This window comes from Girardinichthys multiradiatus, chromosome 11, assembly GCF_021462225.1.
Source record: "Girardinichthys multiradiatus isolate DD_20200921_A chromosome 11, DD_fGirMul_XY1, whole genome shotgun sequence".
Classification (NCBI taxonomy): domain Eukaryota; kingdom Metazoa; phylum Chordata; class Actinopteri; order Cyprinodontiformes; family Goodeidae; genus Girardinichthys; species Girardinichthys multiradiatus.
Genome location: NC_061804.1, coordinates 36,299,952 through 36,318,450, shown reverse-complemented (window position 1 = coordinate 36,318,450; position 18,499 = coordinate 36,299,952). Strand labels below are relative to the sequence as shown.

Genomic DNA, 18,499 nt, shown 5'->3' with positions numbered 1-18,499 from the left:
CCTCTCACAACACAACTTTGCTCCCTTATTTGGATGGAGTAAGACTATCACGACCAGAGACAGAGAACCCAAATTCAGCCAAACACAAAGTGATAAGTCAAAAGGTTTATTCAGAAACTTCGGATCAGAGAGCAGGAGAGCAGCAGTCAGCTTCCAGGAACCACTTCTCAGTCTGGGGATGAGGCACAGAATCCAGTGGAGGAAGTGATCAAGACAGTTAATGAGGAAGCGTCCAACAGACTGAAGTCGGATTGCCGACTGATCCAAATCCTCCGAGGAATCAGCTGAAGGAACACATAGAGCTGTGATTGACCTCTTGACAATAATTCCAGGCGGACTAGGGAACCAGGCAGGCTCAGGCTGAATAAACCAGTGGTTAGGGTCGAATTCCAGGGCTAGAAGCGTCAGACAAGAGGCAGGCAGAGGCAGAAAACCAGAGGCAGAAAACAGTCGAAATCCAGAAAGCCAATCCGTCAGACAAGGTGCAGGCAGGAAGGCAAAATCCATGAGGCAAGGCAAGGTCAGAGAACAAGATCAGTCAGGAAGGAACGCTGGATAACTACTCACAAATGTTTTCGAAAATCTGGAACCGTCTGCTTGTCAGATGGCTGTATATAACTGCAGCTCCACAGGTGTGTGGCATGACGGTGATTGCGCAGCAGCAGACATGTGAAGCAGATGAGTTGATTGCATGAGTGAGGGCAGAGCAGGCAGACGGGCCAGAATCATAACAAAGACAGCAATTTTACATTTCCTAAAGCTTCCTGAGGTGGATTACAAAGTCAAGTAGCAGACCCTCCCTCCCCAAAATAAATTTTACCTGAGAAGAGCCAGACGATCCAATGAGCTGTTCAAGAAGACAAAGGCTGATTCTTGACCCCGAACTTTACTGATGCTGATTGCAGCTCAAATGTGGCACAAACAACGCTTTCAAAAGTCATGTCTCCTCCCAGAGCACAAACCTGCCTGAGACGCTGAAAGACTGAAGAAAGTTTTATGCATTGACAAGAAAAATTTTTTATGAGATTATCTTGGTGTTTTCCAACATAACTGGCATAGCAAGGAGATCCCACTGGAGACCATTTCTATGTGATACAGTGAAGGAGGTTCCATCATGATCTGGGAGCGTTTTCCTTTAATGTAACAACAGAGTTTCAGGTTGTGCAGGGAGTAAAACTGCTGCTTGGCTGTGTGGAGATGTGGCCTCCTTTTTGACTGAGGGTCTTCAGCTGTGTGCTAGATCACAGGGTCTTTTAACTGGTGCAGTTCATGTGACCTGTCTGACAGAGACCCTCTTGGAGGAGAATAACATCCTTCATTTAGACCATCCTGCTTGTTCCCTTTATCAAAATCTTGTTGAAAACATTCAGCAATGGATGCCAAGGCAGGTATACTGGAACAATTGTAATCTGAAGACTGAAGATGGCCTTTGTGAAGCCACGTGAAGAAACGGTAACAACAAGCCAACTGGAATCAATTGCATTAAGCATGTCTTAACAAATTTTTGAGGAGATCAACACTTACTACTGAGTCATTTATTTATACCATTAGTTCTGTTTTGTGTGTTTTTTGGCTAATGGTCATAATGGAGGTAATGATAATTATAAATTATTTGATCAGCTAATGAACTGCCTGTTTTAGTTTTAATGTTGTTTTCAATACACTGTCAACTATATATTTTGTTTATATTTTATGGACCAAAGGTAGATTGTGTGCAATATACACTAATAACACATTCTTTAAAATAGATTTTGTAATATGTAAAACCTTAACCCCATTTATCAATTTTCTATACCCTTCTGTACAGGTTCATGGGGGAGCTGGTGCATATCTCCAGTGGTCTACGGGTGAGAGGCGGGGTACACCCTGGACAGGTCGTCAGTCCATTGCATGGCAACACAGAGACACACAGGACAAACAAACATGCACACACCCAATCACTCACTGAGAAATTGAGAGAGACCAATCAACCCCCTTAAAATGTCTCCTTGGAGAAGGGCTCCACCAGTCAGAAGTGAAAAAAAGGAGTGTCGAAAAGCTGAACGCAGGTGTCAAAAGACTGGACTCCAAGTTCACTATATTATCTATAAAGAGAGACTATACAGATATAACCTACAACTGAAAAATGCAAGGGAATCTTTCTTTCCTGAGATCATCATCAAAAACATTAACAATGCTCGTGCATTATTTGCCACAGTCGACAGGCAAACAAACCCTCCTGTAACTGTAGCATCTGAACTCCACTCTACCAGGACCTGCAATGAATTTGCTAACTTCTTCACTGAAAAAACCCAAAAGATCAGAGGGGCAGTCAGCACATCCACATCAACTCCAGTACCAAAGTTGTCTCCAACTAGAACTGATTTTGACAAAATGTCCCAATTTCACCAAATAAACTACAAAAACTTAGAAGAAATCGTACAGCAACTAAGTTCTTCTTCCTGCGGTCTCGATCTTTTACCCACAGCTTTCCTTAAGAAAACTTTGCCCGTACAAACATCTGATTTAACACAAATAAAGATGTCCCTTTTGTCAGGTGTTTTCCCCCAGGCCCTGAAAAAAGCAATTATCAAACCTCTATTGAAAAAGAACAACTTGGACAAGCTGCTACTACAGAACTACAGGCCTATATCAAACCTCCCCTTCATCAGTAAGATTATTGAAAAAGCTGTGTTTCAACAGTTAAACAACTTCCTAACAACAACCAACCTCTTCGATGTCTTCCAGTCAGGCTTCCGTGCTCACCACAGTACAGAGACTGCTCTTGTCAAGGTGTTCAATGACATCCGTATAAATGCAAATGTCAGGATGTGAGATTTTGGACTTTTTTTGTGGTTTGGTGTTTTGTTTTACTAGATGCTCTTGTTTGAAGTTTTGTATTCTTGTTCATCACTTTGTGTTCTGACAATTCTGGTTTCTTTTTGCCTCCCTGTCTGTTCTCCTCTCATCATTAGTTTTCCTCTTTTAGTTGTTAATTACTCAGTTTCTGTTCCCTTTACATTCATTGTCCCTCTTAGCTCTGTTTCTTCTGTTTATCTTTATTCTCCAATTCCTCCTTTAACAGGTTAGCTTTAGTTACTGTTTACTTTTATTCTAGTCATCTTTTCTCCTGCTTCATTCCCAGTTTGTTCTTTCAGTGTTTGCTTTTGTAGTCAGGGTTTTCTTTACGGTCCCCTTTTTCTTAGGCCTTAGCTTTCTGTTTTTTTTTTTTCCTGTTCCTTCCAGATTTCTCTGTTTTCCTCTATCTTCTGGTTATTCTAGATTTCTTATGTTTTGGTTATTTTATCGTAGTCTCCTGTTCTGCTTGGGTCTGTGTTTCTCCTTATTGTTTAATCTGTTTCACCTGCTCCCTCTGCCTCCCAGCCTCCTTGTGTCACCTGTTCCCTGTTCCTCTGATTACCTGCCCTATTGTTTCTTGTCCACCTTTGTCTGTATTTAAGTTTGCCTTCGTCCTTTGTTCCACACGGTGTCGTTATGTCTCTTTGGATTTTGTTCTTGCTGCGGATCCTGTTAAGTTCTAGTTTGAAGATGCCTTGTAATCAGGATTATCCTGTCATCCAGTACCTCGCCTGCATGTAAGTGGACTCACTTTAAATTAAAGGAGTTTTCAACCACCTCTCTGCTTTTCTCCGTGCTTGTCTGCCTTTTGGTCTACCACTAAATAGAATTATGACAGCAAACTGTGGAAGAACCACAGTGCTGGTATTATTGGGCCTTAGTGCAGCATTTGACAGTGTTGATCACTCCATTTTATTAGAGCGCCTGGAAAACTGGGTCGGCCTTTCTGGTACAGCTCTCAATTGGTTTAAATCCTACTTGAAGGACAGGAGCTTTTTTGTGTCAGCAGGTATCTTTACATCAGAGAACACAAAAATCACATGTGGTGTTCCCCAAGGGTCCATCTTAGGCCCCCTTCTATTCAATATCTACATGCTCCCCCTAACTCAGATTTTAATAAACAACGTAAGTTATCAAAACTATGCAGACAACACACAGCTATACGTTACGATGTCGTTACTATGAACCCATTCAAGCGCTGGGTAAATGCTTAGAAGAAATCAATGCATGGATGGGCCAAAATTTTCTTCAGCTGAATCAAAACAAATCTGAAGTAATAATCTTTGGACCAAAGGAAGAGCGTTTAAAAGTTAGCACACAGCTTCAGTTAATACAGCTAGAAACCACCAATCAGGCTCGAAACCTGGGTGTAGTGATGGACTCAGACCTGAACCTTCAGAGGTACATAAAGGTAGTAACAAGGTCGGCCTTCTATCACCTAAAGAACATCTCCAGGATTAAAGGACTAATGTCTCAGCAGGACCTTGAAAAACTAATTCATGCGTTCATCTTTAGTAGAATTGATTACTGCAACGGTGTCTTCACAGGTCTGCCTAAAAAGTCGATCAGATAGCTGCAGTTGATCCAGAACGCTGCTGCCCGCGTCCTCACTAGAACTAAGAAAGTGGAGCACATCACCCCGGTTCTAAAGTCCCTACACTGGCTCCCTGTATCTCAGAGAATAGATTTTAAAATACTTCTGTTAGTCTATAAATCACTGAATGGCTTAGCACCAAAATACATTACAGACTTGTTGTCAGTGTATCAACCACCCAGACCTCTCAGGTCTTCTGGCTCAAATCTACTCTGCATACCTAAAACCAGAACCAAACATGGAGAAGCAGGTTTTAGTTCTTCTTTAGTTCTCTGCTCCACTAATCTGGAATAAACTCCCAGAAAACTGTAAAAGCACCGAAATCCTAAGTTGCTTTAAATCAACATTAAAAACTTATTTGTTCAGAGTGGCCTTTGAATGTGTTATCTAAACATTATTAGTTGAGTTTTCAGTTCAATTTTCCTTTCATTTTCTTATCCATCATTCTATTGTCTATATTTTATTTATTTTTTTATTTTTTTAAATTACCTCTGTTGTTTGATTTTCTGTATCATTGTAATGTTTTTCCTTATGTACAGCGCCTTGAGTGCCTTGTTGCTGAAAAGCGCTATATAAATAAACTTGACTTGACTTGAACCTAACAGTCATGTTTTTGGACTGTTATTTTGGTCAAATATGATGCAAAAATCTAGGTTTTGCTGCTTGAAGGCAATTTTCTTTTTTGCAGCCATTTGCTTAGCTGTTGTTTATTTTGTGGAATCAATTGACCAATGCCTTAATAATAATTAGGCAGTTATTTCAGCAAATTTGACCTATATTTCATCAGCTAGTACAAGCACATTGAGAATAAAGATTTCACACTGTAAAGTCACAATACAGTAATGTCTGATTCCTGGCAGTCCCCAGTGTTGGACCATATTGCTGTCTTTTATGATTCATACAAGTAATGAAGTCTATTTTATAGGCGATGATTTATCCGCATTTCCCCATGAGTGCTGCAATTCAGTTGCTGACATTTTTCCAAAGAACATTTTCAAGATTGATTTCCCTTCTTTCTGATTTCACAGATGTTCACTTCACCGCAGCAACATTTCCAAGCCTTTATTATTTTGACAAACCCTATTTTCATCATCGTTCCGTTGGAGAGCTTCTTGGAGTTAGCTGCCCAGCAGCATTGCATTCATAAGCTTGGCATAAGTTCTCGCAAACAGACAACCAGACAAAAAAAATAGAAGAAACATGAACGTGATAATTTTCTGCCTCAAAAGCGATACTGTTCAGCTGCCAACTCTCAAATATTAGATGCTTTTAGATGCAGAAACCATCACAGAGAGAATTTTCCTAAAATACCTTCTTTGTTTTGGGGAACAATATTATTCTGTCTTGAAAAGGAGCAGAACGTTACTGAAGCATTCCATGCATCATCAGAATAAAAACTTGCATTGTAATAAGTCATTAGACTCTAACGGATAAAATTTGTTGTGCTTTCCATACTTTTTATATTGTAGAGCTATACATGTGGTCATTTATTGGAAGAAAAACATTGTTAGACACATTAAAAGTAAGAGTGAAACCCGTTTTCAACAGTTACATTTATTTTGAACAATCTATTTACCAATGTCAGACACCACCTGCAGATGCAACACCTCTGTGAAGATAAAAACTGTTTACTTAACCATTTTGCCAAACAAGCCAACAGTTATTTTAGGCTGCTAAATTTATTCAAAAAGTAAAGCTATGTAGCACATTGAGATGATAATACAATTTAAAAGGCAGGCGAGGGGCAGCTTGATTCGGAAAAATAATTATTATCACAATTATTTTGGTCAACATAGAAATCACAATTTTTAAATATGCTATTTTCATTGAGTTTAGGAACTAAAGAGTATTTGGTGCACTTTAAGAACATCCATCCATCCATTTTCTATACCCGCTCCCTTCTGTACTGGGTCACATGGGGTGCTGGTGCCTATCTCCAGTGGTCTACGGGCGAGAGGTGGGGTGCCAGTCCATCACAGGGCAGAAACAAACACACAGGACAAACACACTCATTCACGCCTAAGGGCAATTTAGAGAGACCAATTAACGTAACAGTCATGTTTTTGGACTGTGGGAGGAAGCCGAGTACCTGGAGAGAACACACGCATGCACGGGGAGAACATGCAAACTCCATGCAGGAAGACCCCAGATTGTAAGTCGAACCCAGAACCTTCTTGCTGCAAGGCAACAGTGCTACCAGCTGTATCACCGTACAGGCCACTTTAAGAACAAAGTAGGCATTTTCTTGCAAAATAGAAATTGGCTGAATAACTTAATAATAATAGTTATTTGTCAGTTATCTTAATCTCAGCCGGTTGAGGAACATGGCCGCTGCAAAGTAATTGACTCTACACAATAAGCTGAGCTTCCTTAGACAGATAATACCATATTTTTATTAGAATTGAACTGGACTGTAAGTAATTGGATGTGAGTCTGACTATATAAACAGATTGCATTGGAATTAATTAAATCGATCTGAAATGTGTTAGGACTAACTGGTCCAACTTGATTTGAACTGAATTTAACGTACTTGGATTCTCTTATACCATTTAGTCTTGAAATGTGCCTTGCAATGACATTTCTTGTGGACTGGTGCTTTATAAATAAACAGAGCTGAAATAAACTGAACTGAATTCTGTGACTGCTTGCAGCCAAATTTAAAATTAAACTACACATTTTAATTTCTGATCATCCTAAATCTCTGTTGCTCCAAAACTAGATCAGTGCATCGGTGAAAAAGTGCCAAAATTAAGCCACTGCTTAAAAGTCAGCTTTTGGTGGGTTCTTGTCATAGTACAGAGACAGCATTGGTGCAAGTCACAAATGACCTCCTGATGGCAGCAGGTAAGATTCTCCCTGTCCTCATCCAACTGGATTTACATGAAGCATTCGACACAGACAATTCTGGCATACTCTTCAACTGATTTCACCACATCATTGGTCTTACAGATACTGCCTTGCAGCTGGCTCCAGTCCTATCTCACAGATCTTATAGAGCATCTCTCTTGGACACTGAAAATCCAAACCACACATTGTCACCTGTGGGGTATCCCAGGGTTTAGTCCTTGTCCATGTCCCTTTCTCCTGATCATCTATCTTCTCCCCCTTGGTCAAGTCATCATTTGTATAGATTTCACTGCTATGCTGATGCAACACAACTATAAGTCAAAACCAAAGTTCCATGACACGATGACAACTTCGTCCAACTCAATAGCTCTAAAACTGGAGCCATTATAGTGGGAACTCCCCACCAGAATAAGTGAGCGTTCACAGCCACCATCATTATGTTTTCTGGATACAATAACCCCCCAACACGTCCTAAACCTAGGGGCTAGATTTCTGATGAGAGAAAAAAAACACATGAACGTATCAAACCAATTCTTCACTCCTTTGACTGCAGCTTAGAACTATGGAAAGTAGGGCCTTTAACTCTGCTCCCCCCATAATGTAATACACTCTGTCTGACACACTTAGGACTTAAGAAACCAAAGACAGCAATAAAAAAATACTTCAAATATTTTATAAGCAGAACTTTTTTTATTTATTATTATTTCTAATTTCATGTTTATCTATGAATCCCTTCTCCCAATAATTCTATGCTTTTCATCTTATTGTATTTTTAAACTTCAATTTCACAAAATGTTTGAAGTTGAACCAGGGGACCTTTTTGCTGCAAGACAACCATGTTACCAACTGCGCTACCATGCAGACCTATCATTATTTATTAAATGGGTTAAAACTGAGAACATTCTTTGGTCTGTAAATTCTTCAACTTTGCTGTGCTTTTTGGTGTTTTATTTAAATGAGTTAAGGGTTAGGATCATAGGCTTTGATGCATAAATGAGTACAATCTTGCAATTGGTTTTAAAAGCTTAACCTCTACCTAGGTAGCATTATTTCTGTTTTATGCATTGGCCTTAGAAAAGAAAAGGGAAATAGGTCAAAATCAGAAATCTGCAGGTCAGACCTCAAAACAAACCACAAATCAGCATAGGCCTGGAAATGCCAGATTGGTGCATCTCTAGTCAGTTTAGACTAGACATATATTTGTTTTAGATGTGGTACCTTGAGAAAACTTAAGCATGCACAACAAGGAAATGCAAACTCCTTAAAGATAGGTGTACACAGTAACGATTCAAACCTGGTTACAGATGCTATAAGGTGAGAAACCAAGCAGCTATGCATCCTTACTTAAAAATATATATTAAATATTTATTAAATCTGTATGTCCTCAATACGGCTGAAACACATAATCAGATTAATTGTGATTAATCGATTATTGAAATAATCGTCAACTAATTTAGTAATCAAATAAACGTTAACTAGAGTACATGCCATTTGCTGAAAGAATAACCCACTCAGAGCAGTGATTAAACCACAACTGTACAAAAAATACATTTATTTTACATTTAAGAGGGAAAACCTTTGTCTGTAAATATGCTCAGTCCAGAACTCATGAGGTGGCATAGTTTTAGCTTCATCTGGCTCAAATTCTGTAAAAAATCTTTTATAAAGCACCTTTTGCAATCCGATTATTAAACAGTTAATCGAAAAAAGTCAATATATTAGTCTATTAGAAAATAAATTGTTAGCTGCAGCTCTAGCTCTCAATATTACTTTTCTTTTCAGAACCAGAACAGTCCAGCTGTCTATAGCGAAGAATAAAGATTGTTTTGATTGAGAATGTTTTAACCAGAAAGTCTGTTAGTGAAAAACCACAAATCATTTCATAATGATTGTTGCTCCATTAGAGGCATGAAGCATAAAAGACAGAAACTGCCTGGAGGAAACAATAGGAAAAAAGCTCTCTTTCAATAAAAAAATGTCTTTTAATAAAGCATTTCAGGAAATTAGTTCCTTTTTTAATGTGACACATAATTACCCTTACAAATGTATACACATATGATCCCAGTCTAGTGAAGTATATATCTGATGTAGGGAAAAACACACTTCAGCTGTGTTCCTCTTGATCTTATTAAGTTGTTGTACCCTTTTACCAGTAAAACACACAAAGAGACAAGCAGACACATAAAATGTGCTATGTAGTTAGAAATAAAACCATGGATGCTGGTTAACCGATCTGTACCTGTCTTATCATCACATGTACTTACTTGCTCAGGTCATAAACATCAACATATAATCCATCACATCAGTTCAAGCACAAACACACAGCCTTTGTGTAAGACTGGTTACACACTTCGATTAAGCTCATGCTGACACACTGTACAACTCGACTCTCTAATTCAATTCTGCTGCTGCATGTTTTGTAATCTCAGGCACCGCATGAGGTCTATGTCTCACTTTGGTAAAAGACATATCATAAACAGAAGCTGTGCTTTATCCCCGCAGCAGCAAAACTTCCAAACCTGCCACACAGAATTCATAGGAGGAGGTGGGGGAAAAAAATTGTATCACACAGGGAAGTGAGTCATAGTCACAGTCACAGCTCCCCAAGAAGTGTAATGGAGATCATTACCTGTCTATCTGCAAGTCTGCCTGTGTATTATGCATTGCTAATTGTACTAAGGTGTCAAATCCCACTGTGTTGAGCTGCAGTTTAAAGAAGCTTATTGTGATCTTCTGCATGCAGAAGATTGCAAGAAAAATATTTTCTTTTTTTTTACCACTGTTTCAAAGAAATAGTCACCAGTCTAAATTGCTGGGAACATTTCATTGTCTGTACACATTCACCCAGATAAAAGCAAGATAATAAAAATACATATAGAGCATAGCAAGTATTAGCATTTTGTCAGGTTACAACAAGCTAAACTACTTTGTTGCATGTAACTGGGATTCAATGTGATATACCATATCTGTAGTCCATAATTGTGTAGAGGAAGGAACATGATGAATGGTTTTCAACATTTTTACCAGCTTTGCAGAAGTAGACACTAAATTGCTGCTGACTCATCTTTGCAAAACAACTGAAGCTCATTCAGACTGGATGGAGACCATGTTTGATTTCAATTAGTCCATTTTTTTTTTTCAATTTGACTATGGTATGGACTTTGACAAGGCCATTCTAACACTCAAGTATGCCCTAATCTAAATCATTCCATTGTAACTCTGGCTATATTTTTAAGGTTGTTGTCTTACTAGAAGGTGAGCCTAAGCCTCAATTTCAAGTCTTTTATAGCCTCTAATAGCTTTTCTTTTAGGAATGCCCTTTATTTAGCACCCCGACTAGCATCCCCATATCATGATGCTCCCACCACCCAGTTTAAGTATGAGAATTTGGTAGTATTTTTGCACCATCTACCTTTGTTGCATGTGATCAAAAAAGGAAGATGTAGGTAGGTCTTACAGAATAGGTGTATTTTATACTGAGGTTAAATTCCACACAGGGGACCCCTATTTACTAATTAGGTGACTTCTGAAGGCATTTGAGTGCAGTTGTTTTATTAAGAGGAATCAAAGTCAAGGCGACTGAAGAAATTGCACGTCACACTTTTAAACTTTTTATTTGTCAAGATATCGAAAAGCTATCATTTTCGTTCAGCTTCACAATTACGCATTGCTTGTGTTAGTCTGTCACATACAATCCAAATATAATATATTTAAGTTTATAGTTGTAACATAAAAAAGTGTGAAAACGTTTTAAAGGGCACAGTGTCAAGGCACTGTAATAATGCAAAACAAAGATAACAAAAATGCTTAGTTGAGGAACATTAGTCTGAGAAAAGATGGAGGCTGTTTTTTTTTATGATATGAAAGAAGAGAGAACTGAAAGAGAGATGAATTACATTTATATGTAAGCTGTAATGCACCCTATTGATTTCTCACTGGAGTGATTAATAGAATTGTGAGGCAAAGCTGATGAAGTTTAACCACGTGATTATTTCACTGCTCAACACTCAGTTCCCACTCTGACAGCGAGCGACAGTTTGGCAAATTCCTTTCCCGTCTCTTCAAACATGGTAGGTTAGGTTGAAAAGAATCCAGATTGTTGGGCAGTAATGTGATTAGGAAAGGGAGACCGCCAAGTGGAAAAGTGTGAGTCTGATGTGAAATTTGGTCGGGGACTGTGACAGAAGGGACTTGTCGACAGGAAGTCACACACGATAGGAGCAAATGGCAGCAAGGCAACTTGATAAACTAAATGCAGAAACATACCAATAATTGACTACTCAAATGAAACTAAGCTGTTTATTCCCAGACTGGCTGTAGATTTCTTTGATTGATACAGATTTCAAATGAACTTTTTATATCTAAACCTATAACCAATATTTATTCCACCACTAAACCAAACTTTCAATCTGCTTTTTCTGAATTTAAAACATCTTGCTCCAAGCTTCACCATGCTTCAGCTTCTTCTTATTGAAATCATGCTGCTGAGCTATTTAAGGCCAGCTAATGGTTCCCAAGTTCCTGGGTGTTATCAGAAATTAGCTCAAAAAACTGTACCTATGTTCTTTGTTGTTGTGTTAACATTTACTATTGATCCATTATCTATACCCGTTTAGTCCAAAAATATGACTGTTAGATTAACTGGTCTCTCTAAATTGACTTTAGGTATGAGCCTGTGCAACATGGTTGTTTGTCCTGTGTGTTTCTGTGTTGCCCTGTTATGAACAGACAACCTGCCCACAAGGACCCCGCCTCACGTCCAATGACTGCTGGAAATAGGCACCAGCCCACCCATGACCCTGCAGGGATAAGGAATTATAGACACAACCGCTTATTCATTAGAATAAATATTATTCCAATTTATTCCTCAGTTCCTTCATAATCCCTGCTGAATTGAACTGAGCTCTTCACACTCCATGGTCACGGGAGACCGCAATGATAGCAGCAAGAACATTTTGCAAATATTTATAATCTCCAAGCCTAAAACTGACTAAATTTGCCTTGCTGGCATTTTACACATTGAAATGCTAACAAGACCTGGATTCTGTGGGGAAGATTAGTTCAGGAATGTGGTCCAGTTGAGCATGCTTTTCTCGGTTTTTTGTGCAAACAAAAGAAAGAAGATTGCAATGGTTTGTGTATAGCTACTATGCATCTCTAACAAGATGAAGGACAGGACTAAGCCCAGTCAGACTGTGATGGATGGTAAAAGGCTGCCTAAAAAAAAGTTGTAACACATATGGGAGCCAGAGGTGCTCTTGAGTACACACTCTGATTTTATGTTCTGTAACAGTGCATCTTCTACATGGATAATGTCACATCTAATGAGGCGTGACGGTTGGATTGTGCATCATGTATGCATCAGCTCCCCCCCCTCCAGGTGCCTCATCAGTATGTCGGGGTGGTCGGAGGTGTTTAGAATGTTCCTAAATTTGAATGTGCCAAAGAATTTCTTGCCTACATGCTCATACTCGTACGCTCCATTAGTCTGAGTGTTTTTATCAGTGCAGTTGAGTCTCTGTGAGTGACAGTTAAGATGCAGATTAACACAAACAAACTGAGTAACTGGCAATGAGAGATAAGAAAATAACAATCAAATTAACACATTTTCTAAGTGGCTGATGGTGAGAAATCACATTTATAAAAATTTTTATTTGGGTGACGGAGATATCCTTGAGGACTTTAATTACATTAAAGTCCAATATGTGAAATAACTGCATATTCAAAAAGTTACCTTTATGTTAGATTTTTATTTACGCAATGTTCAATAGTCCGGTTGCCAGTTTGATTTTTTAAAAGCTGCTGTTGTGAACTAAACTGAAATATGAAAATGCCATGTACGTTTTTCACTTTACATAAACTAAAGGTGAACTGTAATGAACCTATGACAACCGTTATTAAGGGTAAATTTAACCCATTAGGCGAGGTTTCAAAAATAGCTACTCTCAGTCAACAGCTGCAGCCTGCACTTGGATTTTCAGGTTAAATGTCATTCAACAATAGTTTTCTGATATATGGCAAAAAATACGGTCAGGCCTTTTTATGCCTTATGATTTATTTCTAAGATTTCTTTCTGCTGCAGGACAAATTTAGGCAAATGTATGAATGAATTAGGCTTGTCAAAGTACACAATATTTCAGTATAACCGATACTAGAAAAATTAATTATTTAAAGATAATCATCTGCGTCAAAATCGATATGAACTGACCCATTCTCTGTTGTCCTAATTTTTCTTCCAGCAGCAGCGCCGCAACAACAAAGACACTCAGCCTCTAAGCCTACCTACAGCCTCACCTGATCAAAAGAATGAGCAGCTGCTGTTTTAAACTCTAACATGGTGAATACAGCGACAAAAAAACATATGCGACAGTCTTTAACAGAAAAGGCTAACACAAAAGCATTGTTTGGATGTATTTTATCTATGAGGCAGACTGGCAGGGAAAAAAAGGATGCGACATGCTAGGTGCGCTAATGCTACAGGCTAACACTGCGACACTGATGTTTGAGTCCAACTTAAGAAGGTCAGTAAAGGTCCTGTATCTCCAGCAGTGAAGTGGTAACCCTTCCACATGACATAAGCTAACGCTATCTGTATAAATATTAGCTTCAATGACACAGACAGCCCAATGCTGGTGTTGTCAGTCTGCGCTTGAGAGTCAGTTCCTAGATATAGAGCTCTGCACCACACAACACTCCGTTTTACTGCAGTACAAATTAAGCAAGGAAAATGTTGATCAGCTGGCGGCTTAGTACTCAGTAGTACTGAATAGTGAAGCAACTAAACAAATCGAAGACCCCCCATCCATTACTCTTGCTTCGTTTAGTTGTAATAGCAACTAAACAATAAACTTCAATGAGTTTTTTTGGGATTTTATGTGAGAGACCAAAACAAGACGTTAGCCCATAACTATGAAGTGTACGAAAATGGAAGAATGGTTTTAAAAACTCAGCAGGTCAGGGATAAAGCCGTGGAGACGTTTAAAGCAGGGTTATGTTATAAAACAATACCCCAAGCTCATGAAGCTCAATCCATCATTTGAAAATGAAAATCTATCAAAAATATGGCCAGCCTATGATATTAATCAGAGAAGCACCAAAAAGACCCAAGATAACTCAAGAGGAGCAGCAGAAATCCACAGGTGTACAAATTATGTGCCAATCAGTTGACAGAAGAGCAATTAGACATTAATGGAAGACTGGCAAGACGAAGGCGATTGTTGAAAGAAGGCCATGAGCCCCATGCAGTTTGACAAAAGAGAAACACACCAAACATGGAAGAAGGTGAACTTGTCAAATGAGACCAAATTATTTGACCTTCATGCAAAATGCTATTTGTGGCAGCATCACGCTCTTTAGCATGAAGAAGGTAGCTGATCAATAAATAAGAAATACAACGTTAGAAAAAAACCTGTAAGAGGCTACTAAAAACCTAAGACAGGGACAGAGGTTTCCCTTCCATCAGAACAATAGCATCTAAACATACAGATTGAGCTCCCATTTAATGGTTTAGATAATAGTCAATCAAAACTCAGACCTAAATCTACTTGAGAATCTGTGCTAAGGCTTGAAAATTGATTTTCACAGATGCCCTCCATCAAATCTGACTAGGAATGAGCAAATTTATTGGTGGAGGCAAACCACAAAAGACTTCCAGCTGTAACTGCAGCAAAAGGTGATTGACGTCTGAAAAGAAATGCGTGCCACACATTTTTCAGATTTTATATTTCTAAATCATTTGAAGAAGATGCTTTCCATCAATACTTTGTATGGGCCTATCACATAAAATCCCAATTAATTAGACGGCAGTTTGTGATTATAAAGTGGCAAAACATTAAAAGGTTTAAGGGACATGAATACTTTTACAACACACTGTATGAAAATATGTTTTTTATGAAAAACATACTAAAGCAGATGTTAGGGTTTGTTTAGGACAGAGACAATCCACAGATAAAAGCTGCCCTTTCATGTTGTACATTTTGGTGTTGGAGACAGACAAGCTGGGGAGGCTGCAGTCTTACTTTGAAGTTCCTGCCAGTATTGTTGAGGTAGCAGAGATGGATGTATACACTACCGGTCAAAAGTTTTAGACACACTTTCTCATTTAATGGTTTTCTTTATGTTTATGACTATGTAGATTCTCACTGAAAGCATCAAAACTGTAAATGGACACATATGGAATTATGTAGCAAACAACAAATGGCAAAAGAACTTTAAACATGTTTTATATTTTAGATTCCTTAAAGTAGTCGCCCTTTGCTCTGATGACTGAAATATTGACCTTTGGCCGTCTTTCAATGCACCTCTGGGAAGTTCTTTCTTTGGAAAAGTGTTTCAGATGACCACCTCATGAAGCTCGTGGAGAGAATGACAAGAGACCAAAACAGTCATCAAAGCAAAGGGTGGCTATGTGTGTTCATTCACAGTTTTGATGCCTTTGGTGAAAATCTACAATGTAAATAGTCATGAAAATAATGAGACCCATCAAGTGAAAAAGTGTAACTCAAACTTTTGACTGGTAATGTTAATATAAACAAAGTTTGATTTAAGCCCTAATTCTGAACAGTCCACACTTTTTTGTTACATTAATGAACAAAATTAAAGTCAAATGATTGTTGATTTTCAATTAGGTATAATAGGAAAAATTGACATCATGACAGAGTATCTCATTTGCATGTGTAATGAGTCAGATCTCAATTAATTGGCACTTGAAAATAAATGCTTTTGCTTGGTGTGATTCCACCTAAGTGCTCTGTGTGAAACACAGGACGCATGAGAGGCTTGACGTTCACAAGAAAAGCGTTTCTCACTTTTAGTGATCCTAATTTCTAATGGGCACCCTCTGTGGACATGTGGAAGTCCCTATCTCCTCTTATATTGTCATTATCCAAACAATTACTATGTTTGCATGTATTAATGTTTCTGCAGGGTTGAACCCACTGGGATAGGTGTTCTGTATGAAAATCGTTCCATATGCTGTATGCAAACAGCAGGAAACATAAAATTCAAACACAAGCGGTGACAATATAGATATATCTTGGTATAAATAACCAAAGGCCGATGAGCGTTTATTTTTTCCTCCAGCCAGTCTCGCTGTATTGTCTTCAATTGTAGCAACTTATTTAGAGGAGACTGAATGTGAGTATGAAAAAGGAATTCAAATCCTTGAAGTATGAGATATTCTGGACAGCTAAAACAAAGCGATGGCCTGAACCCTCAGTGCTCATCTAAAGATTTAAATTATTTCTTAATTTCCATTTTTTATTTGAGCTCAGATTTAAACAAGGACACAGTTTAATGTTTAAAATTTCATGTGTGATATTTGCAGCAGCCCAGGACAGTCCAGTCAATATGTGGAAGAGCCTTTGTTTGGAACAGGTCCAAGGCAGAGATAACAGACCTAAAGCCATGATGTCATCCAAATGGAAAACACTTCTCCTGCTTTAGGATCTAATAAGCCTCTTTGATTTTACATCTCAGTAGTTTACCTCTAACCTAGAGTGGATTATTTTTGTTGCATTTGGATTTGTGGTTCTGTTGGTTTGAAAAACATCCCTCTCCCTATCTGATGTAGTCTCTTTCCTACTTTCCCTTTTATTCTTTCATGTGTGTTCACAGCAAAAATATTCATACCCCAAACATTTTTATACATTTATATGATTCTAAAAAGGTTTTTGTTTGTCTTTGTTTTAACCACAAACAAGGCATTTTATTTAAATTTTATGTGACAAACAAATAAAGTAATAATTGGTTGCCATGGATTTTGTTTAGGCTTATCAGAGTATAGGGGGCTGAATATAAATCATGTGCATGAAAATGCAACACGATATTTCCTAAAGGAGTGAGTGCTCACAGTGCTGGACGAATTCTTTTAAACGATCCTGGATACAGGAGAGTAACATTAAACTAATGGGCTCATGCAGTTTAATTAGAAATGTGCTCCTTACCCTGAGAGAAGACATTGAGCAAAAGTCCAATGATCATCATCCTGTCCGGTGACATTAGGGGATATAGTTGCGGAATGGGGAAACGGGTACCCGGCTCACTGCAGCTCAGTGGCCCGTCTCCTGCTTCATCCAGTCCCCTTCTGTCCTCTTGCTCCTGCTGCTGCGTCCGCTCGGACTGAAGCGGATCGGACGGACTGCTGCTCAAAGTTGACAAAACTGAAAAGACTTGATTCAAGCTATCGCGATTTTTGGCGCTCCCCTCATTTATTTATATTTATATTGAGAAAGGTATATATTCAGTAGATTTCCTATGCATTGCGTGAAAAATAGGAAAGATTCTCTGCAGGTTAAAGGCTCCCAAACGTGTTGCGTTTGCACTTCTGTGTGCTCAGCTCGACAGTTGCCCACACCAGGACGCTGACATTGTGGCGAAGCACTAACGTGATTGGCCAATGAATATACCAATGGGGACGATAAAATGTTCCCCGTCGGAGAACAGCTGGGTATTTGCAGCCAAGTTGTAACTTGATGGAAAGCAGGTGTACCAATATGCATTAAATGGGGGAGAAATTTATGTAACCTATGAGCTACAAGTTTGAAAGTATCAGCACAATTTTCACACCACAAAATACTTTCTTCGACTTTTCTTTTGAGCTATGTTATAATGTTGTTGTTTTTACCTGAAAATATGCAAATAACCAAATACAAGAGCCCATGGTTATTCTGCTTTTATTAAGACGCTTATTTTAACCAGAGCCGATCTAATATTATTTGGGGCCCCAAGCACACTTTGATTTTGGCCTCCTCCAATATAAACTCCCATCACAGAACAAATATCCAATCCATTGTCTGTAACTGCTTCTCCATTCGGGGTCGTGGCAGGATTGGTGCCTACTTCCAGGCATTTTTGATCAAGAGATGGGGTCGCCCTAGAAAAGTTGCCACTCTGTCACAGGGCAGCACAAACAACCATGCACGGATGCATATGAACCTAACAATCATGTTTCTGTGCTGTGGGAGGAAGCCGGAGTACCTGGAGAGTACCCACGTACGAGCGAGGGAACATCTAGATTCCATGCAGGAAAACCTCAGGCTGGGATTTTTAACTAAGGACCTACTTGGTGCAAAGCAGCAGTGTTACCAGCTGCTTCACCTTGCAGCTCCACAGCACAAATAATGTGTTTGTCCAAGCTTGCTTGGGTGTTGTACATTTAACACCTCTCAATTATGATTTTTTTTTTAAAATAATTGAAATAATAGAAAGCCAAAAGGTAAA

General features: G+C 38.7%; 1 protein-coding gene across 2 annotated transcripts in view; it reads right to left on the bottom strand.

Annotated features, from left to right (window-relative positions):
* Positions 1-17,681, bottom strand: part of LOC124876864 (GDNF family receptor alpha-4-like) — a 40,815-nt gene extending 23,134 nt beyond the window's left edge. Inside the window, exon 1 of one of the 2 annotated variants that reach the window (XM_047379887.1) lies at positions 17,224-17,681. In XM_047379887.1, coding sequence (XP_047235843.1) covers positions 17,224-17,278 — 55 coding nt within the window. In that variant the 5' untranslated portion in view covers positions 17,279-17,681. The remainder of the gene's footprint in view (positions 1-17,223) is intronic. The other variant, XM_047379886.1, reaches the window with a different exon arrangement.
* Between the last annotated feature and the right edge of the window lie 818 nt (positions 17,682-18,499).